General features: G+C 40.6%; 1 protein-coding gene and 1 long non-coding RNA gene across 2 annotated transcripts in view; one reads left to right on the top strand and one right to left on the bottom strand.

The window, feature by feature from the left end:
- The window catches only part of LOC105539443, a 35,367-nt gene extending 24,463 nt beyond the window's left edge, over window positions 1-10,904 (bottom strand). Inside the window, exon 1 of the long non-coding RNA XR_001006048.1 lies at window positions 10,699-10,904. This is a non-coding gene — a long non-coding RNA (uncharacterized LOC105539443). The remainder of the gene's footprint in view (window positions 1-10,698) is intronic.
- The window catches only part of LOC105539444 (protoheme IX farnesyltransferase, mitochondrial), a 140,828-nt gene continuing 128,757 nt past the window's right edge, over window positions 10,827-22,897 (top strand). The window contains exons 1-3 of the mRNA XM_011979740.1: window positions 10,827-11,071; window positions 15,724-15,857; window positions 18,104-18,425. Of these exons, the coding sequence (XP_011835130.1) occupies window positions 11,029-11,071; window positions 15,724-15,857; window positions 18,104-18,425 (499 nt within the window). The 5' untranslated portion in view covers window positions 10,827-11,028. The remainder of the gene's footprint in view (window positions 11,072-15,723; window positions 15,858-18,103; window positions 18,426-22,897) is intronic.

The following is a 22,897-nucleotide window of genomic DNA, read 5'->3' as shown; positions in this document are numbered from 1 at the left end:
TGGCTAGATTCTAGCATCTCCTAAGTTCAGATCTAGTTTCCATACTTTACTAGCCACTGTATCCTTGGGCAAAGTTATCGGTTGAGTTGTATCTACCCAAAAGACATGTTGATATTCTAATCCCCCATATCTGTCATTTTTTTTTTTTTTTCCAAGACAGGGTCTCACTCTGTCACCTAGGCTGGAGCACAGTGATGGGACCATGGCTCACTGCAGCCTCTATCTCCTTGGCTCAAGGGATGCTCCAGCCCCAACCTCCCAAGTAGCAGGGACTACAGGCACTCACAATCATGCCCAGCTAATTTAAAAAAATTTTTGTAGAGATAAGAGTCTCACTATGTTACCCATGCTGGTCTCAAACCCCTGAGCTCAGGGAATCCTCCCACCTTGGCCTCTCAAAGTGCTGAGATTACAGGTGTGAGCCACCCCATACCCAGCCTGAATGTGATCTTAGTTGGAAATAAGTGTAGTCAAATTAAGGTGAGGTTATTAGGGTGGACCCTAATCTAATAAGACTGGTGTCCTTTTAAGAAAAGAGAAATTTGGACACAGACACCTAGGGAGAAGAATGCCATGGGAAGACAGACACAAGGAAAGACAGCCACGTGAAGATGGAGTCAGAGACTTGAGTTTTGCTGCCACAAGTCAAAGAATGCCGAGGGCTACCAGAAGCTGGAATAGGTAAGAAAGGATCCTTGTTGGAGGTTTCTGAGGAAGCATGGCCCCTCGGATACGTCTAGCCTGGTAACAGTGAGACAATAGGCATCTGTTGTTTACAGTTACCCAGTACATTACAGCAGCCCAGGAAACTAAGGCAACTGATTCCTCAAACACTTTGGGCTTCAATGACTTCACGAAATGTGGATGATAATTTGTTTAAAGTTGTAAGATTATAAGATTGTTGAGAAGATTAAATGTGATTAATTAAATGAGACAAGACATACAAATTCTGCCACATTCTAGCTAATAAATAAAATGGGTTGTTTGTTGTCATCATCCTCAACACCAACACTACCATCACCACCACCCACTTCCTTGGATAGTCCTCTCTCCTGGAAACACTTTTTTTTCTATACTCTTAAAATTTTTATACAAAGCTTGTATGATTTTTATAACTCAATAAAGTCTTTTTTTTTAAACTGTGGATTCTCAGGCCCACCACCAAAAATCTTTGATTCAGTGGGTCCTGGTGGAATGGGTATTGTTTGAAGGTATCCAGATATGAACTCTCATTAAGTATCAAAAGTGCAATGTCATTTAAGTGTAGACCTCGCATTAGTATTCCTGTTCTATAAATATGGAAGCTGAAATAAAAGAAAATTGAACCAAGTCAGAAAATGTAAACTTGAGTAACTTTTTCAAGGTTGAACTTCAATAACTACACCAGTTTGATGAAGTGAGTCTAGACCCTAAACTTCCAGATAATGAGGCATTGTAATACCTCAACAATACCTCCATGATACAAAAAATATGGGAGATGGTACAATAGGAGGATTAAGAACATGTTTTGGAATCAGAAAGGTTTAAATTCTAGCTGCAGCACTTACTTTCTAGCTATGGGAATGTGGGAAAATTATTTAACCTTTAAGGTCTTAGCTTTTCTTTTCTTTTCTTTTTTTTCTTTTTTTGAGACAGAGTCTTGCCTTGTCACCCAGGCTGGAGTGCAGTGGAACTATCTCAGCTCACTGCAAGCTCCGCCTCCCAGGTTCACACCATTCTCCTGCCTCAGCCTCCTGAGTAGCTGGGACTACAGGTGCCAGTCACCACGCCCGGCTAATTTTCTGTATTTTTAGTAGAGACAGGGTTTCACCATGTTAACCAGGAAGGTCTCGATCTCCTGACCTCGTGATCCACCTGCCTTGGCCTTCCAAAGTGCTGGGATCACAGGTGTGAGCCACTGCGCCCAGACCAGGTCTTAGCTTTTCATCTGAACATGGGAATACCATGTATCTGGGTTCTTGTGAAAAAGTGAATGAGATGTCATGATAAAGCATTATTAGTATTATCATTAGCACAGTAAGTGCTAATAGTGCATTTTTGCAACATATATTGACATTTATTTCCAAAAAAGAAATCAGCATTTTCATCTGCTATTGATTGTCGTAAAGGTACAATGCCTTTGGGAGGCTAAGCCGGGCAGATCACGAGGTCAGGAGATCGAGACCATCCTGGTTAAGACAGTGAAACCCCGTCTCTACTAAAAATACAAAAAATTAAATAGGCATGGTGGCAGGCGCCTGTAGTCACAGCTACTCGAGATGATGAGGCAGGAGAATGGCGTGAACCTGGGAGGTGGAGCTTGCAGTGAACTGAGATGAAACCACTGCACTTAAGCCTGGGCGACAGAGCGAGACTCAGTCTCAAGAAAAAAAAAAAAAAGGTATAAATGCAGGGAGAAAGAAGGACCACAGATTAGAAATAGTGGCTGATTTTAGAAAAGAATGCTCTCCGTGCTTTCCCTTCCTAGTGGCTTGTTAATCATTATTGTTCTGATAAATAACTTACCTGGGATTCTACTTATTAATATGCCCTTAGCAATTCTCCTTATACCATGTTATTCTCTATTTTTATAATATTGATTATACAAATTGACAGGTCATTTGATTGACAGGTCATATTGATTGACAAGTCATCTACTATAATACATAAGACTCATTTTTAAGAAGACCTCATAGCTAAGAGAAAATATATCTGTGAGAATGCTCTGACTGGCTATGATTTCTTCAATCAGTAGTGCCCAATAAGGTTAGTTTCCTGCTATACTTAGAACACTTCACTGTATTCTTCATGAAACTCTAAGATGTCAAGAAGGGAACAAGGCAAGAAATGCTTTCGTTGGTGTGGGAAATCAGACATTCTGACCTCATCAGAGGAGTTGCATGCACAGCAAATGGCAAGAAACAAAGTAGGAAACAAATCTGCACAAAATTTCTTTTATTTTTGCATTATTTAAACCATTGTGGATTTAAGTCATATTATAAACAGCCACTAATCTGTATATTAGAAACAGATATAACAAATCTGTTTTTTGTTAAATGTGATATCTTTTTTGGATAGCTGACATGATTCCAGTTGTCTCTCCATGTCACCTGTCCTCAGCAAGCTTTGAAGTCAGGTTGCTCACTCCTTGTGTCACTCATTGAATGCATCATCCAGGATGCAATGAACAGAAAACTAAACAGTAGCTTAAGCATCATAATATGCCCGTAGCCATCAGTCTGCAGACAGATATTCCTGACTTGGTGTAGCAGCTCAACAATTTCCTCAAGAAACTGGGGGCTATTTTTTTCTGCTTTGCCTTCCTTGGCATGTCTACTTGTCCTCACGCTTGTCACCTCATCATTGCAAGATGGCTGCCTCAGTTCCAGCAATTCCATCCACAGTCTTACATCCTGAGTATAAAAGAAAAAAGGCAGAAGGAGCACCTCCCTTCGCATGCCCAGCTCTTTCAATGGTAAACAAAATTATCCACCAAAACCTTACCAGCCAGTCTCGCCTTATCTCTTTAGTCAGAACTGAGAAACATAGCCATCACTGGCTGTAAGAAACTGTGGAAATGTGACTGACAGTACTCTGATAAACTTAAAGCAATGATGATTCATCTCCTGGCATATTGCTTCCCTTAACAAAACCAAGGTCTGTTTATTAAAAAGGCAGAACACCATGGCAGTTAATAGAACTTGTTTATAGTGCATTTCCCTGCTGCTTTTTCCTTTTTCTGTGTCCAGTACTGCACTTTTCAGTTTTGGTATCCCAAAACTCATGTGTGGAATAAAGCCCTAGGGAGTAAAGATGGAAAAGGTTGGCTGGCAGGTTACAGCTGAGGTGTTAATGACTGATTGGAGTGATCTTGGACTAGCATCCTGGCCTGATGTTATCAGTCACTTCAGAGGAACTATTAAGAGATCTTAGGAACTGATTTAAGTTACTCATTCTCAGAGGAGACTGACTGGAAACTCTAATCTGTACACTTAGAGTAGAACATACACTCAGAAAATTCCCATCAGTTATCTGCCCTGGCTCCAAAGCTACCCTTCCATATCATGCCTAGAGCTGGCAGAGTGCAAGCCACATTCCTGCAAACCACAATCTCTGCCAATGAGGCCTTAGTAATGCTACAAGACTGGGCCAAGGAGGACTTGCTCCTCCTATTGCTTCCCATCTGCCTGCAATTCCTATGAGCACTACTCCAAAGCTTCTAGAATCCCCAGCAACAGTTGAGCACCATTTGCAGCTTTCCCAACACATAAAGAACCAGCTCAATCAGCTCCTGCTCAGTGACAAGAGCATCAGGGGTGCAGTGCCCCTCCTTAACAGCCTGAGTTTCCACTCCTCTAAGTTTCTAAGTTGTAATAATTCCAACTTCTTCCTTTTGTTTCCCCAGTCATAGAGATGGTAGCTGCTTCTTAGTTACCCACACCTAGTTAACAACTTTATACCACATTAACCTTTCCTTAGGTTAAATTCTTTCAAATAATTGGTGTGATTTCTGTCTCCTGACTGGACCCTAGCTAATTCAGTAGTGTTACGTCATGAAGAGACAGTCAAATGAAGAAATCTTAAAATACCCTATGCTTCCCCACACTGGGGTTACTTACTGTAGTTGCAGGACCTTCACAAAGCCTCCAATGGAAGATAAGATCAGAGGGAGGCCACTGTTTATTACTACATTAAGGTTCTGGCCCCATATGCTTATGTGGAAGCCCTAACTTTGGTGAGCAGGGACAGATCTGGTGGGTCTGACAAGGAGGGGCCTGAGCACCCTCCTTTTCCCTGGGTCTCTTTCAAAGCAGAAGACCCTTTTCAAGCAAGAGACATATTCAGACTCGTCTTGTCATCACCTTCCCAACATCATGGGACCAGGGGAAGAACCATCAAGGATGATGGGTAGGGGTGGGGGTTTATTTTGAGAAAGAAGAACCGAAAGGCCAGGAAAATCAAGAGACTGACTCCAAAGAGAGGATGTCAAGTGAAAACCCAGATGTTCATCCCTTTTCATCACCTCTCCAAAAGCCTCACTCTCAGCAGCATGCTCATTAATATCCTTGTTCTTAACCCATCCATATTAGCATTCCTTTCTGGGGACGAGTGGCACCCTTATCCTAGAGAACCCTAAGTAGAGTCTGGTGAACAAATTTTGAGATGCTAGTGTGGTGAATGAGAACAGGTGAGTTGGATGGTCTTTAGGAATATTTCTATGAAGTAAGTAAGTTCCCATTTTCCACCTCACAGATCTTGTGTCTGACAAACTGGGACCAATTGTCTAAGCTCATGGTGCCCTCATTCCTAAATAGCGTAAATTTTGCTTTCTCTAGATTCGTCATATTGCTTCATTTTGATGAATAAACTTCATCAAATTGCTGTATTACAATAAATTTTTGAACACTACGACTCTTAAATTTTCCTTTTGAAAACACATATTTAAAAAACTATTAACATTTTCTCGTCATTGCTTATTAAAGCATATGGTGAGTCATTTAATAGCAACAGCTATCGCTTTTGACTTGACTATGAGCTAGGGACATGAGCTCACTAACTTTACTATTAATCACATTAATGGTATATTGTTTGGATTAAGCAGTACCAGAGGGGGCAGAAAACCCAAACACCGTGTTAAACAAGTTAGAAGTTTATTTGTCCCTCAGGAAACCAGTCCAGGACTGATACAGCAGTTTCACAAGCAGTAGAGACCCAAGCTCTGCCTATTTTATTGACTCACTGTCTTCAATATGTGGCTGGTATCTCATTATTAAGGACGCTTGGAACTTAAACACATTACCTACGCTTGCATCCCACTGTTGAGAATTACTTGCAAAGTCATACCAAGCTGCAAGAGAGGCTGGGAAATGCGTCTATTCTGGACAGTTACATCTTCCACTCTACATGAGGAGGGAAGAGCTATTGGTAGATGTCTGTCCAACACCAGGACCTTTGATCTCCTTGAGTAGCTCTTCCTGTCTAATTTAAAAACAGGTTTATTGGTAGATAATCCATATTCTATACAATGTGCCTATTTAAAGTGTACAATTCAATGATTTTTAACATATTCAGAGTTTTTCAACTATCACTAAAATCAATTTTAGAACATTTTCATCCTCCTCCATCCTAAATAAACCTTGTACCCATTAGCAGCCACTTCTCTTTTACCTCTACCCACCTTCCCAGCCACAGGCAACCACTAACCTACTTTCTGTCTCTATGGATTTAACTACTTTGGACATTTCATATAAATGAAACCATCCAATATGTGGTCTTTGGTGACACTTCTTATACTTGGTATGTTTTTTGGTTCATACATATCATGGCATGTATTGGTACTCCATTTTCATTTTATGGCCAAACATTCCACTGTATGGATATACAACATTTATACATTAATCAGTTGATGGACACTTGGGTTGTAGCCACTTTTTGGCAATTATGAATAATACTGCTATAAATATTCATATATACATTTTTGTGTGGATGTATGTTTCTATTTGTCTTGAGTCTATGCCTGGGACAGGAACTGCTGGGTCACACAGTTCCATGTTTAACTTATTAAGGAACAGCTAAACTGTCTTCTAAAGTGACTACATAATTTTATATCCCCGTCAGCAATCTTTGAGGGTTCCAGTTTCTCCATATCCTTGTCAACACTTGTTATTATTTGACTTTCTGATTACAGCCATCCAAGTGGATGGGAAATGATATCTCATTGTAGGTTTGCTTTGCATTTCCCTAATGACTACTGATGCTAAGGTTTTTTTTCCCTCGTGCTTCTTGGCATTTGTAAGTCTGCTTGGAAGAAAATCTACTCAAATCATTTGCCTCCCCTTAGGTTTTGAAATCTATTTTGTTTTCAAATACATAGTTCTGTGTCAACTGGTTACATCCTGCATACTAGGTTGGGAATTTTTTCTCCCTTCAGCTCCTAGGGAAAGCTGGGTCTTTATCTATTGTGGGAAATTCAGCGAGGCTTTGAAAAAGTTAGGATTTACTCTCAAGTCATGTGATATTACATAAACTGCAGATTTTATTCAGTACATGTAGACTTTCTGAGAAGAAATCTTATTTGAAAGCAAAGGAGCAGCCAACCTACAGGACAAAATGGGACGAGAGTATAGGTTAGTTTCCATTTTCTAGGTTCTCAGGCTTTTGAAATATTAATTTTAAGAGACAAGTTACAAAGCTTTACGAATACTATTTAAAAATATATAAGCAGGCTGAGCACAGTGGCTCACGCCTATAATCACAGCACTTTGAAAGGCTGAGGCAGAAGAATTGCTTAAGCCCAGGAGTTCAAGATCAGCCTGGGCAACACAGTGAGACCCCTGTCTCTGCAAAAAATTTAAAACTTAGCCAGGCATGCTGGTATGTGCCTGTAGTCCCAGTTACTTCAGAGGCTGAAACAGGAGGGTTAATTGAGACTGGAAGGTTGAGACTGCAGTGAGCTATGATCACACCACTGCACTCCCACATGGGTGACAGAGTGAGACCCTGTCTCAAAAAAAAAAAAAAAAAAAGGGAAAAAACATAAGTGGTAATGATCATATTAACACACAATTGAATGATATAACTCAACTTTCTGTAATTATGCAATAATATATATAATGCTGTTAGCTAAAAATAATGCTTTCAATTATTTACATCTATTTAATATTTTGGTTAAAAAATAATGCTTTTGATTACTTATATCTCTTTCCACAAGTGATACTGAACATAGCCTATGAAACATATTTTGCTTGAAATGTGAAATGCAAAGTCAAATAAATACTATATCTAATTGTGGAGTCCTACACTATTTCATTAACGAAGATGCTACAGGGAGACTGAGGGACAAAAAAAAAGACAATATAATGAAATGGAAAAAAATGCTGACTTGGATGTCTAGAGTCAATGTTCTGTTACAGAGTAAATCACTTAACCTCTCTGGACCTGGGTTTACAAATCTAGAAATGAAAAGGTAGGGAGCTATATAGATTTCTGAGGCCTATCTCTGAAAGTCCTATTTCCTGTTTTAATGGTATTTTATAAAATGGGTTGTGTTCAAAATGTTTGGAAAACTGTGGGTCAAACAGTTGTGATACTCTTTCAGTTACTTATCCAAAATCTATTCCCCACTTCTTCCTTGGTTTAATGTTAATTTGATTTGAGATAGCAATATGGCTAGGTCCACAGTGATGAATTGTGACTGGCCTAAGGTAATCATTGCAACTCTATTTTCAGCTTTCCTTGCCACTACTCATGGCCAAGTCAATGTATATGGTCATGGAACCCTCTTCATTCCAGAAGTATCTCCACAGGATTACTTTTTTGGAGAGTACGATGGCCTAGGCTAACTATATCACAAATAGTAGATAGGTAAGTGCATTTCTTGGCCAGTAAAGCCAGAATGTATTATCTCTCAGACATTTCTCTATAAAACATTTACTCTAATTTCTTTTTTTTTTTTTTTGAGATGGAGTCTTGCTTTGTCTCCCAGGCTGGAGTGCAGGGGCGCAATCTCAGCTCACTGCAACCTCTGCCTCCCAGGTTCAAGCAATTCTCAGCCTCTAGAATAGCTGGGATTACAGGGACCCACCACCACAGCCGGCTAAGTTTTGTATTTTTAGTAGAGACGGGGTTTCACCATGTTGGCCAGGATGGTCTCGAACCCTTGATCTCAGGTGATCCGCCCACCTTGGCCTCCCAAAGTGCTGGGATTACAGGCGTAAGCCACCGCACCCAGCACTAATTCCACCGCACCCACCTAATTTCTACAAATAAAAACCTAAGCATTCATTTGTGTACTTGGTCTTACCTTGCCCCCATTTTTGGAAAAAAATTTAAAACAAAGGAAAAATCTGTTGGTCAAGAAGGTGCATGTCTATTAAACCCCTTGTCTATCATAAGCCTAGAGGACTTGGGAGTTAGTGAAATATAACATTTATGTTAATCAACCTTTTAGACATGGTTGTGTTGTGAAGTAAAAGCTGGAATCCAGTATTCTCAGTTCTGTGTATCACTATCACCAGCGGTGCTTTAAAGAGAAAATTACAGGTCTCTCTACATCTATCATACACCTCTTCAGATTCAATAGGTCTAGAGGTGGCTTAGACATCTATAATTTTTTAAAGTCCTACATTTGATTCTGATAGGCAGCCAAGGTGAAAACACTGTTTTATAAATCACAGAAGCTATGACTCTTCCAGATGCTTAGGTGAGTAAGGCCTGATGGCATGGTGAAAATATAACATTCTCACAGGTTTCAGGGACTCAGGTCTTTGTTCCGGCATTCGACAGCTAGGTGACTTTGAGCAGATTACTTAAAACTCTTGGGCCTTAATGTGCCAGACTTAGGATAACTTTTGCTCTAGGTTTAAACAACAAGTGTTTATAAAAGCACATGGAAAATTATAAAGAGTTCAAAAACTGTTAACACTGTACTTAATGCTATTTTCCTCTTTACAGAGTGTCCTTTCCCTTTCTTGTACGCTGTAAAAATCTTACTGTTCATTCCAGAGCACCAAGTTTAAATCTCTGAAGCCTTCCTTAAACCAACCGCACAGAAATGTTACCTCATCAGAGTTTCTGCAGCACTTTGTATACTACCCCTATCACACTGGTAATGACAATCGACAATGTCTTGTCCTCTCATTGGTCTAGTGTAAGCTCCTACAGAATCGGGGAAGGGGCAGGGGGTGTTTTAATCTCTTCAGCGTTCCCTGTGCCTAGCAATGTTAGTTGAGGTGAACCAAAACCGCTATCCTCTCATTATTGAAGACACAGAAAGAAATTGCCTTTTTAGAACCCAATTACCTATTTTTCTCTTTTTTTTTCAAAAGTGGAATCTTTTCTTCAATCTACCTTTACTTGTGGAACCCCAATCTGAAAAGAAGATTGAGGGGTTGGGGGATGCTGAGATCTGCCCCGGCAATCACAACACTTATGATAACACAGGTAATAATCTATTAGTGCCTGTACCTAGTAGGTGCCTGACTACCCATGACACACATTTATCTAATTATCTCAACCGTTTATAAAAGATGTGCTATTATTACCCCATTGTATTGCTAGATAACTGAGGTCCAGAGGACTTGGGTAACTCGCTCAAGCAAGGTCACAAGGGCAGAACTGAAATACGGATTTCACTCCAGAGCACCAAATATGAACCTCTACATGCACCTTCTTCATCTGGAAATATCTGGATGATTCAGTTCCTTTAGTGTGGCTCAGAAACAAGTAATCCGGAGTTCATCTGGGCTCCCATTTGATAGACTATGGTAAAGTGTAACTGATCAGACGTGGAGGTGGAAGCATCGCCACGAGAACCATTTCCTCATGATGCTCCTGTCACCTGGAAGTGTCCTAACTGTAACTTTATTTTTGTTTTAAAATTTATTGTTAGAGGCAGGGTCTCACTGTGTCGCCGAGGCTGCAGTGCAGTGACGCAATCACTGCAGCCTCGACATTCCTGGCTCAAGCGATCCTCCCGCCTCAGCCTCCTGAGTAGCTGAGACCACAGGCTCGCGCCACCACACTCGGCTAATTTTTACATTTTTTCTAGAGGTGGGGTCTCGCTTTGTTGCCCAGGCTGGTCTCGAGGTCCCAGGCTCAAGCGATCCTCCCGCCTCGGCCTCCCTAAGCACTGGGATTGCAGGCGTAAGCCACAGCGCTCGGCCGCTGTAACTTTAAATTGCCCGCAAGGACTCTGCAGCCCAGCCCTGCCCACCTCACCCGGTCACCCGAGGATGCCTGTCAACGTCTGGGAGCTGCGAGCGCGGGCCGGCCAGTCGTCTGCGCGCGGCTTTTTCTTCAGGACAACGGAGGCACACCGTGCTTTGCGGTTCCCGGGTCCTTCAGGTCTCAGACCTGTCAGCCCGCCACACTCCAGCGTGTACGTTGCGATCACCTACAGCCACCAGGCCCTCCTCCCGGAGCCCGCCGGCCGGAAGTGACGGCCCGGAACTACTCCCACAGGGGGGCGGGGAAGGAAGATGGCGGCGCCCGGCAGCCCGTGAGGAGAGAGGACACGGGGATCCCGGGGAGCGGCCAGACTCGTGAATTATGGCCGCATCTCCTCACACTCTCTCCTCACGCCTCCTGGCAGGTACTGTACCTGCCTTGGGCACGACCTTGGGGGAAATTCTTCTCTTATTGCCACGTGCGAGGCCGTGGTTCCGGCTGGCTGCAACCTTGGGGAGCCCTTGGCGAGGTTGGCCGGTCACCGGTGTGGTGGGGGAACTGACCTCTGGAGTAGCTTGGAGCGAAGAGGCTACGGAACTAGGGTCCAGTCTTGCACTGTGACTTTGGTGGTCCACACCGCCTCTTCCATCCGGCTTCTGCGGAAGAGCGGCGTCTTAGTGCTTCTTTCGGTTTTCAGATAGCGGAAGCTGGAGGAGAGGGCAGAGTAGAACCTTGGGGTTCTCCTCCTTATCAGATCCTCAGCTTCTAGCCACTGGCTTGCAATGACAAGGAAGTACTTTGCTTTCCACTCAGAAGCCTTGTTCCAATATAAAGGGTCATGATGACAACGGTGATGATAATGACAGTTGCAGACAGCGGGCTGTAGTCCCCCTAAGACTTTTGTCTTTGTACCGCCAGAGTGGTCTTGAATATCCTTTCACTCGAAGGAACTAGTGACAAATGTATATTGGAGCTGGAATGTTCTTCCTTGACTCTTGGTAATGTCTCATTCAAATGTCACCTTTTCAGAGAGGCCTTTATAGGGACCACCCTATATAAACTAGGGCCCCCTACCTCTTTCTGTTCACATCATTCCATTTATTTCTTTCATTATGGTTAGCACAGTCTATACTTGTTTATTTATATACTAGTTTATTATTTGTTTTTCCTAACTAGAATATACACCTTGTGATGGCAGGGACAGTGTCCATCTCTGGTTTACCTCTGTTTCCAGTGCCCAGAACATTACTTAATGTACATTGTTTGCTCCTAGTAGTTATTTGTGGATGGATGCAATTTGTCCCCATGGAGATATGAAAGAGGACGTTGGGAATTGTCTTGCCCCCAGTATCTTAGACGATTAACTAATGGTTGTGTGAGGAATGCGATGCTGGTAGTGCATATTAGAGGCCAAATAAGAGAAGCCAGGGACTGCCTTTTGATCACATCCCGGAAACTTTTTTCAGTTGTCACCAACCACACACAAACTCTCTGTACCATCTGGTGATGTTGACACTGTGACTCCATGAAATTGCATTCTTCTTTTTCATAATGTTATTTTATGGCTCTCTTCTGGTCTGTGTGATCCCAGGGCAATTCATTTGACTTTTCTGGAATTGAGTTTACTCATCTGTAAAATGATGTAATTGAAGTAGGTGATCTCAAAGGTCCTGATTGGTTTGTAAAGTGGAGAGGTAGAATAGATGAAACGGGATTGGCTAGGGTTTGGTAATTGATGAAGCTTGGGGATAAGTAATGGGGGCTCATGGTACTCTTCTGCTTTTACACATGGCTGTGATTTTCTATAATGAAAAGTTGTTGTTTTTTAAAGTCCCGTGATTCTTTTTTGAATCACTTCTTTGTTACCTTCTACCATCCCTGACTGTGAATGTTCTTTGATCCTGATCCTGGGCACTCATTCTCAGAGAACTCATCCTTTTCAAGTGCTTGAAATATTTCCTCTGTATGTAGGTTTTTCCAGCATGCATCCTTCAAATTAGCTGTTTTTCTGCCTTTCCATTCTATATTGTCAGCTGTAGGTCAATTCTGCTTGACTACTGTGAATTCCCCAGTTCCAATGGTGGGCTGTATATGGCCCACATGGTTTGTTGCTGCATCAGTCTTTGCAGTGGTGGTATGGAAGGAATTAATGAACAGCTTACTCCCTGAAGCTGTGAACATAATTGCCAAAAACTCTGCTAGTAAGTGGCCTGTATAACTTCCTATGATCCACTTGGAAGATTACTAAGAGAGCTTGATGAGGAAGCAGCATGGTGGGACGAGGTGGCAGAGAAGGTAACCTGGGACAGTGTTAGTGATCGAGTAGTATCATGCCTGATTTTGCTTCTAAAAGTTCTAAGTATTTTATAGCCATTTAAAAACTAGGCACAGTAGCTCACGCCTGTAATCCCAGAACTCTGGGAGGCCAAGGTAGGTGGACCACTTGAGGTCAGGAGCTCAAGACCAGCCTGGCCAACATGGTGAAATTCCCTCTCTACTAAAAATACAAAAAAAAAAAAGAAAAAAAGAAAAAAAAAATTCGCCAAGTGCAATGGTGTGCGCCTATAATCCCAGTTACTTGGGGGGCTGAGGCAGGGGAATAGCTTGAACCCAGGAGGCAGAGATTGTAGTGAGCCCAGATCGTGCCACTGCACTCCAGCCTGGGTGACAGAGTAAGACTCTATCTCAAAAAATAAAAAAGTAAAAATAAAAAATGTCAGCATTTTTTAGTTACTTGTCTCCTTACCTAATTTTAAACGTCCTAAAATCAGGAGCCAGTGTTGATGGTGAATAATAGATATGGTGTTATGCTTCCAGAATTTTAATATATAATCTTTGTGTATCTTCAAATTTAAGTTTGTTTACACAAGGTTGAAATGTCTTTCAGTTTCTGGGCACTGATTCATAGAAATGTGACGTGTTTCAACTAAATGAAATGTCAGTTTCCTAGCTGTTTTTTCTTCTTACTACCATTCTGTAAAATCTCAGTTTGACCACTTAATCTTTTTTTTTTTTTTTTTTGAGATGGAGTTTTACTCTTGTTGTCCAGACTGGAGTGCAATGGGACAATCTTGGCTCACTGCAACCTCCGCCTCCCGGGTTCAAGCAATTCTCCTGCCTCAGCCTCCTGAATAGCTGGGATTACAGGTGCCCACCACCACAGCTGGCTAAGTTTTATATTTTTAGTAGAGATGGGGTTTCACCATGTTGGCCGGGATGGTCTCGAACTCCTGACCTCAGGTGATCCGCCCACTTTGGCCTCCCAAATAGCTGGGATTACAGGCATGCACCACCATGCCTGGCTAATTTTTTGTATTTAGTAGAGATGGGGTTTCACCAGGTTGATCAGGCTGGTCTCAAACTCTTAACCTCAGGTAATCCACTCACTTAATCATGAGAGTTATTTTCCAAGGTGGTTCCAAGGCAAACACATTTTCATGTTTATGGAAAACAAGCATGTCAGTTAACTCAGGTTTGAGACTGTAATTTCAATGAAGAAGTGATTTATCTCCAGTCTAAGAAAATTGTGATGTATTTCTTGGGGTTGTGATAGTTCTCCTTCCCATAGTCCAGGTGTGCTGTTTGGGCTATCTAGTCATCAAACATTATTTCCTTATTATATAAAAGTGCTCTGCTAGCTGTTGTACAAAGGTGGTGAGTAAAGGGGAATTCTTGCCATCAAGGAACTAAAATATTAGATGATGGGAACAATTTGCATGAAGAAGTGTCATACAACATGGCATAAAGTGATAGAGTAGTTCAAAAAGACAGAAAATTTGACAGAGAGTGGCATGCAAACAAGGAAACAATAGAAACATGAGCAAATTGTGAAATGTGTGGTGTTTTTAGTGGAGGGTCATGGGCAATGTTGCTTTGGTGGGTTGTGTGAGTAATATGTATTCAGGGCCACAGGAAGAAAACTGTTGCCTCTGGGAACGTGGATTAGAAAGGAAAGGAAGTATTGAAGGCAGGAGGACTGGCTTGAATCCTGCTGTCATTACCATAGTCCAAATATAAGATGGTAAATGTAAGATGATCAGTAAAAATGGAAAGAAGTGGGCAGATCTGACCTATATTTCAGAGTAGATTGGACTTGATGGTTGTTAGGTGATAACAGAAGAGTTCAAGATGTTCCTGAAGTCTTAAATAAGTAATGGTTTTATGTGCAATAGGGAACAGAGTAGAGATTGATTGAGCATAAAACGCTCTTACAGACATTTTGCAATCCATCCATATAGAGACACCAAGAGAGGAGATGGAAATAGGCCCAATGACTCTAGAAATGGTTTGAAGATCAGAAATTATCCTATAATTACATTTGCTCAGGGACAATATTTAGTGTTCAGAAAGAGGGAACATGACTACCTTAAGGTGGCATACATAGCAAGAATAGACACCATCTGCAACTGAGAAATAGAATGCAGAGAACCAGGAACACTTAGTGTCATGGAAGCCATCGGGAGAATCTAGTGTTGTATGGCTTGTCGGAGGCTTCAATAGGATGAGGACCAAGGCAGAGAAGCATTGAATTTGTTGATACTTGAGAGAAGTTTCAGTAGAATCTAAAAGCCAAATTTAGATACAACAAAAATAGCTTATTCCTAACTAGACTGATAGAGTCATACTTTATCGGGAACTGTTTCTTCTTCCTTTTTGTTGTCTTACTCTGCATAGTTAAAATGTTAACCTGAAATCTATCTATTTCAATTTATTGTCATTTATTAAGAAAAATTAATGCTTTTTATTTTCTACTTTTGAAAAATTGAACGGATCATTTTATATTTTCTTGAAAAGATCTGTAGCGTGGTCATTTCAGCATTAAGTGTAATAAAGCATAGTGACCCTGAAATGAAAATTTTCCCTGGCCCTTCTGAAGGCTTACACTGACTTGAACAATGAGTAGGGCTGGTAAATTGCATTTATTCACAAATCTAGATTAGATTATTTCAAAGCTCAGACCCATCACACAGTGTAGCACTGCATTAGTGGCTGGCTTTGCTTCTGGGGAGGTGTAGTCATCATTTGATAAGAAGTACGAATCATTTAACCTTTCTTCCACTTCTCTCTCTTTTATAGGTTGGGTAGGAGGCTGTGTCTGGTATCTTGAAAGAAGAACTATACAGGAATCCCCTCACAAGTTCTTACATCTTTTCAGGAATGTCAATAAGCGGTGGATTACATTTCAGCACTTTAGCTTCCTCAAACGTATGGTATGTTTAGAAGACCATTCTTACTCTGTTACTTTCTGCCTTTGTTTTTCTCTGTTGAGGGAATTTCAGAAATTCCTATTTAATAAAAGTTTTAAGAAATACTGTTTGAAAACAACTTTTATTTAGTGTCCTTAAATTTATCCAAATCTCTTGTTTTGATTATTCTTAACCGAAACCAGAATAATTCTGGTGTTTGAGGTTAAAAGTATGATCCTGAACTTACTGATTATGTTTAGAGAAAGACTGAAAACTTGTGGCATATTTTGACCTGGCCAAAATTGGGAAAAGCTGAACTGTTGTGATATATCTTTTAAAATTCTTTGGAGTTCTGTGACTACATCAGTAATAGAGAAATAATTGCTTTAAAAGTGTGACCTTCTCATTTTCTTTCTTTTTTTTTGAGACAGTCTCGCTCTGTCGCCCAGGCTGTAGTGCAGTGGCGCAGTCTCGGCTCACTGCAAGCTCCGCCTCCCAGGTTCATGCCATTCTCCTGCCTCAGCCTCCCGAGTAGCTGGGACTACAGGCACCAGTCACTACACCCGGTTAATTTTTTGTATTTTTATTAGAGACGGGGTTTCACCGTGTTAGCCAGGATGGTCTCGATCTCCTGACCTTGTGATCCACCTCAGCCTCCCAAAGTGCTGGCTTACAGGCATGAGCCACCGCGCCCGGCCAACCCTCTCATTTTCTTAAATCAGCAGTACATTTAAAAGTCTTTTTTAACAATTGCACTTCTGAGTAAATTCAAACAATTGGACAGTTTTTATAATTTTCTCGGCATTTTATAATAGGTATTGATAACATACATCAATCCAGGTTGACTCTGTGAATTTGTGGGCAATATGGAACTTACTGTTAATTGCCAGCGAGGCCATTTGCATTTTCTCAGATAGAAAAAGGGTCGTAGAATGGCAGAATGGTAGCTGAAAACTCATAGTGCCAGCCTGAAAGAACAGCAAACTTATAATTTAAAGTCCTATTTTACATTTCTCTCATCTTTAACTTAAAACTTAAAATTAAATTAAAATCTTAATAAAACTCGATATGTTGATAAGACAGTTAAATTTCCAGAAATGTTCAGGCTTTTTAAGTTGGGGGGTCAAGGATAATGGTGGCTATTCAGAGGAGAAATTCAAATATGTGTAATGCCCTTTTTTATGTAAATAGAACTCTTCATTCATGAGTCTGTAATTCTTTATTAAGACTAATGTATGTAATTTCACATCTTTGCGATGTAATGGAAAAGGCTCTTAAATAGTTATCAGCATAGGTGGCTCCACTCCCAGGCCTGCCTATAGCTGGTTGTTAGCTGTTGATATGCCAATTTATTTCTGAGGCTTAGTTTCCTTATCTGTAAGTTAAAGAGAGAGAAAGAGAGAGAGATACTAATAATGATGTTTCTTCTTTGACAACTGTTTAGAAGATTAAATGAGATATATATTATATAAAACTGTGAAGTACTTCACAAATAGTAGTAGTAGTTATTAATTTTGCTAGTAAGTGGTAGAGACTATCTGACTCTGCAGCCCACGTTCTGTCTTCATCCTGCCCTGCTAGAAAATCATTCAGCCCTGGATTATGCCCTACCACTGAGCCCCTCCCTATGCTGTTTGCCTGAGAACATGGAAGGTCAACAGGTTGACCTGGGCTCTTTCTTTTTGTGTGTGTGAGACAAGGTCTCACTGTGTCGTTCAGGCTGGAGTACAATGGTGCCGTCACAGCTCAATCTCCTAGACTCAAACAATCCTTCTGCCTCAGCCTCCAAGTGGCTGGGACTGTGGGCATATGCCACCATGACCCACTAATTTTTTTTTTGTTTTTGTAGAGACATTCCCTGTGTTGCTCAGTCTGGTCTCATACTCCTGGGCTCAAGGATCCTCGGATTACAGTCATGAGCCACTGTGCCCGGCTGGGCTCTTAATTATTGAAAACTTTTTTATTGTATTTGGAATGTTAAGCCTCCAGGGCAAATTCTAGAGGAGATGGATAACAAGTAAATGTATTTTTCCTTCAAGGAACGTATATTTCTATGCTTTTCTAAACTACAGAAATTGAAAACCATTACTGAGGCCTAAATTTTATTCTCCATATCTCTTAGTATAGTGATTTCCATAATTAACAGATATTAAAGCTGTGGGAAAAGCTTTCAAATAATGTAAAAGCTGAACTGATTAAAGAGATTGCTAAACAATCGTTTGAGAGCATTTGGGCCTTGGTTTTATAGTAACTTGTGCTTTTTTGTTTAGTATGTCACACAGCTGAACAGAAGCCACAACCAGCAAGTAAAACCCAAGCCAGAACCAGTAGCATCTCCTTTCCTTGAAAAAACATCTTCAGGTCAAGCCAAAGCAGAAATGTATGAGATGAGACCTCTTTCACCGCCCAGCCTATCTTTGTCCAGAAAGCCAAACGAAAAGGAATTGATAGAACTAGAGCCAGCCTCAGTAATTGAAGACGCAATAGATGTACGGAAAGAGACAAAAGAGGAAAAGCGGTGGAAAGAGATGAAGCTGCAAGTGTATGATTTGCCAGGAATTTTGGCTCGACTATCCAAAATCAAACTCACAGGTACTTTGTTTTTCTGATATACTTACTTATTTGAAACTTTATTTTTAGTTAAACAAAAAGCTCATTTTATTTACCACCCGAAAAGAATAATTTGGAACTGCAGGTCCTGTCTTAGTATTTTTCCTCCCTTCAATTTAACAGGGATTTGAAATTAAATTTTCTGAATTCTATTTACACAGAATTGTAAATAGTTTTGCATTGTAAGTATTGTACTAAAAATAGTCACCCTTTCCTTTGCAATTAAAGTTGAATGTTTATCCTGCTTATTTCCTTGTCTTTAGTGTTTTTACACCTACGTAAAGATGCATAAGATAGTAAGTTTTGTCGACTTGAGTTCTGGAATGGGAAGAATTGCACTGCTGGACTTGATATGAATCCACAGTGGCTACTGAGTCTCCCAGTTCACTTCTGTGGTTTGCTTCTTGTAGAGCCTCTGGGGTTGTCACAGGTCTGTGGGGATGTAGGGTGCATTTTTCCTGAAAGGAGATTTGAACCAGATTTTGTTTTTTAACCTAATTCTAGCATCTTATGCCAAATTGTGTTACCATAATTAAGTTAAGTTATTATTAAGGTTGTTACAATCACCCTGGAAGTCAGGTAGAGCATCATTATTATCCCATCGTATAGCCAGACTTTGACTTAGCTTATTCTGGGCTAACCTTGTTTAGAAGGTATGTTCTGGGTCATGCTGCAACTTGGGGGAAACCTGGTTGATTCCTCTTAAATGAGAATAAAGAGACTGAATATAATGTGGGAATAGTAAGAGTAAGCCAGGCCTCTTTGAGGACAGAAAGTAGTAAATAATGTTGGAGTCAGATGAAAAGATGAGACAGGGAGGCTTGTGAGAGCAGAGAAGGATCAGGGAAAGAGTGATTTTTTTTTTTTTTTTTAAAGAGACTTGAACCTGAAATCCAGGGCAAAAGCAGGCAACTAGACAACTTCTCTCCTTAGCGACCAGCCTTACTTAAAGAAAGTTGTTTTTAAAGAAATGATGAATAGACACGGGGGTTAGTGAAGGAGCTAAAACGTCTTAGTAAGACTTACATAATGTAACTCTAAGACAGTGAGATGAATTCTGCGTGATAACCTTGAAAACACGTCTCAGTGGTTTATGGTCACTAAGCAAGGAATCAGCATGTTTCTAAAGAAATTCTCTTTTGTCATTTACACAAGTGGCCTGAGTGTCATGCTGCTGACATGTTAAGAATGACTATAGATAAGTTATGCTTATAAGGATGCCACCCCAAAAAAGAGGCCTCTCAGCCCATAAGGCATCAGATGTGGCCTGTCAACAGCAGGAGCTTCTTTGTGTGTGCCATCACTTAGCACGTCCACCCGGCAGATTAGCTCTTGTCTCTTATCGTCCCATTTCTGTCAGTTACAGCATTCTTCACTTCTTCAGAGGGGAAACCTTAAAACCAGTCGTCTTCACTTTTTGCTCTCCGCTCTCCCCTTCATCTTTAGTCTAATTTCTGTCACCAACAGAATCTTTCGTAAGGCCTATGAGATTTGCTTTCCCATCCTCATTTCTGAAGCTGCCATCCCAGTTTAGGTTAGAAACACGGGAGGCTGTTGGTTTTTGCAGCAGCTCCTCACTGTTCTTTTCTTTTGTCCTCTGCCCTGCTTACCCTGCAGTTCATGCAGCCCAGGGTTGCCGAACTAACTTTCCGAAAATATTGCTTTCGATTTTCCTAGCTTATATGAGTCTATAGTTTCTCCATGTTATCTTCTGTTTCAACCCTGCTTAGTGTTAAAGGAACACTGTAACCTGGAATGATCAAACTGTTCCTCAGAATCAACCTTTTTTCCCTTTTCCCTGTCCCTCCACCCTACCGTTTAGGCCAGTCCTTCCACCCCACCATACTTGTTCCCCCACCTCCGTGGGAAACTGGTCTGCCTGTCTTATATCCAGTCAGATCCTTTCAAGGCCTCTGTTAATCCTGCTCTTGGTCCCAGTCTCCCTTCTCAAAACTCGGAATTGACAAGCACACTTGAGTTCAGATCTTGGCTCTCACATTTACTAGCCGGTGAGACTTTGGGCAGTTCCTTAACTTTACTGAGATGATTTCCACGTCTGTAAAGTAGGAATAATAATAGATCATTTAAGAATTAAATCAAATAATTAATGCATAGAAAGCATCCAACAGCATGCTCAACACATGGGAGACACTGCAAATTTCCAAATAAGTATAGGTAAACATTTGATTGTCTGCTTAATGTGTATTATATTTCCCCTAAGGTTGTTTTTGCCTATGGAGGGACTTGAGGTGAATGAATATTTACTCAGCAGGGAAGATGAGGAGGAGAATTTTAAGTAGAGGGAAGAGTCTTTGCAAAAGCAAAGAAGTCTGAGTTATCCTGGCACATTCAAAAAGCTGCAGGGTGACTATGAGTAGCATAGTATGACCTGAGTATCATATAGGAGAGGTGCTTATTAAGATTGAAGAGTTAGGCAGTGGTCATGTTGTCATATTGGTATGTATATCAGGCTAAAGAGTTAGACCATAGCCATGGAAAGTCCTGGAAGCTTCTATGGAGGGATATGATGACTTTATGTTTTGTCTTATTTACCTTTTAAATATTTTAAAATTTCTATTAAATTAGTATAGGCTTATTATAAAAAAGAATTCAAATAATACAGAAGCATGTATTTTAAACTGAGAAAGTATCCTTTCCCACCATTCTAGATTAAAAACCCCTGTGTGAAATGTTGCCTTCTGTATATAGACACATATGCAGATAGAGCTATGGTTATAAGTTTTCTTCCACAGAAATAGAATCATTTTAAATATATATATATACACACACACACACAGTTTTGCAACTTGCCATTTTCTTATGACGTGTAGTTTTCACTCACAGTATTCACTGCATACTATTCCATTGTATGGATCTGCCATTATTAACTAGTCTTCTGCAGGTAAACATTTGTGATATTTCCAGGTTTTTTGCTATTAAAAGCAATTCTGTGATTAACTTTTATGTACGTCTTTGTATACTCATGTGAGTCTGCCTTTAGGGTCAGTATTTAGAAATGTAATAGCTAGCTTTGAACATTTAAATCTTTGGTGGAACAACAGATTTGTTTCTAAAAACATAGTATAATTTGCCCTTCCCCTCAACAGCATTTGGGAATTAGACTTTCTTTTCTTTTCTTTTTTTCTTTTGAGACGGAGTCTCCCTCTGTCGCCCAGGCTGGAGTCCAGTGGCATGATCTCGGCTCACTGCAACCTCTGCCCCCCAGATTCAAATGATTCTCCTGCCTCAGCCTCCCGAGTAGCTGGGACCACAGGCGCCCGCCACCACACCCGGCTAATTTTTTGTATTTTTACTAGAGATGGAGTTTCACCGTGTTAGCCAGGATGGTCTCGATCTCCTGACCTTGTGATCTGCCCGCCTCGGCCTCCCAAAGTGCTGGGATTACAGGCGTGAGCCACGGCGCCCGGCCAGCATTTGGGAATTAGACTTTCTCTGTAGAGTCCACTCCTGCATAAGCAGTCTTTCCCAGTTTTGCCAGTTTGATCATTGAAAAAGATTTTGTGTGAGTTTTCATTATTTCCATTTTGGTAAGGTTTAGCATCTTTTTTCTATTTTGATCATTTGTGTTTTTTCTTCTGTTATTTAGCTCTTATATCCTTGGTCATTCCTTATTGACTTTTTAGAATTCTTTGTAAATAAAGAAAATTAGCATTTTATACATCATATTCATTACAAATATTTTTTCTCATTTTGTCCTTTTCTTTTTTTGTGGTATTTTGTTGTTTTGTTTTGTTTTATTTTGCCCCATGGAGATTTTTGACTTTTATGTATCTGTTTTTTTCATGCTTAGAAGGGTTTCATCACCCTGTGGTTACAAAAACATTCACTCATGTTTTCTTCTGATGTTTTTATATTTTTGCATATTCTCTAATGCTTTGAAACCATCTGGATTATATTTCAGTGGAAGGAATAGGCTTGATTAAGAAAACTGCTGTGGGTAGTACTATAGAGCAAGGATCACCTGTTTTTGTAGATGCAGTTTTATTGGGACACAACCACGCCCACTTGTTCTGAGCATAGATCATGCCGCAGTGACAGAGTTAATTGCAACAGAAACCTTGTGGCCTGGGAAGCCTGAAATGTTTACTATCTGGCCTTTACAGAAAAAGTTTGCTGACCTTCTATCGGAGAGCACAGACTAGTGAGAGGCAAGAATGATGGCAGACAAATAGTGGTGGTTAACTGAGAAACAACTTGGGCCTGAACTGAGGCTGTGGTGGGGAAAGAGAACAAGGGAGAGAGAGAGAGAAAGATAGATATAGAGAGAGAAACATTAAGGAAACTGAATGAGTAGGACCTTAGCTTGATGAAGTGGATTGCTAAGGAGACATGAAATAAGAGCTGAGAGCATGGAGCTGCAGAGAGTTTGAATACCTTGAGGTGAAGCAGGTATTTTCCAGCTTTGTGGGCCCTTTTGTCATTTATTATTCTAG

This window comes from Mandrillus leucophaeus, unplaced genomic scaffold (genome assembly GCF_000951045.1).
Source record: "Mandrillus leucophaeus isolate KB7577 unplaced genomic scaffold, Mleu.le_1.0 Scaffold205, whole genome shotgun sequence".
Taxonomy (NCBI): domain Eukaryota; kingdom Metazoa; phylum Chordata; class Mammalia; order Primates; family Cercopithecidae; genus Mandrillus; species Mandrillus leucophaeus.
The sequence above is the reverse complement of the archived record's forward strand: the minus strand, read 5'-3'. Positions and strand labels throughout refer to the sequence as shown.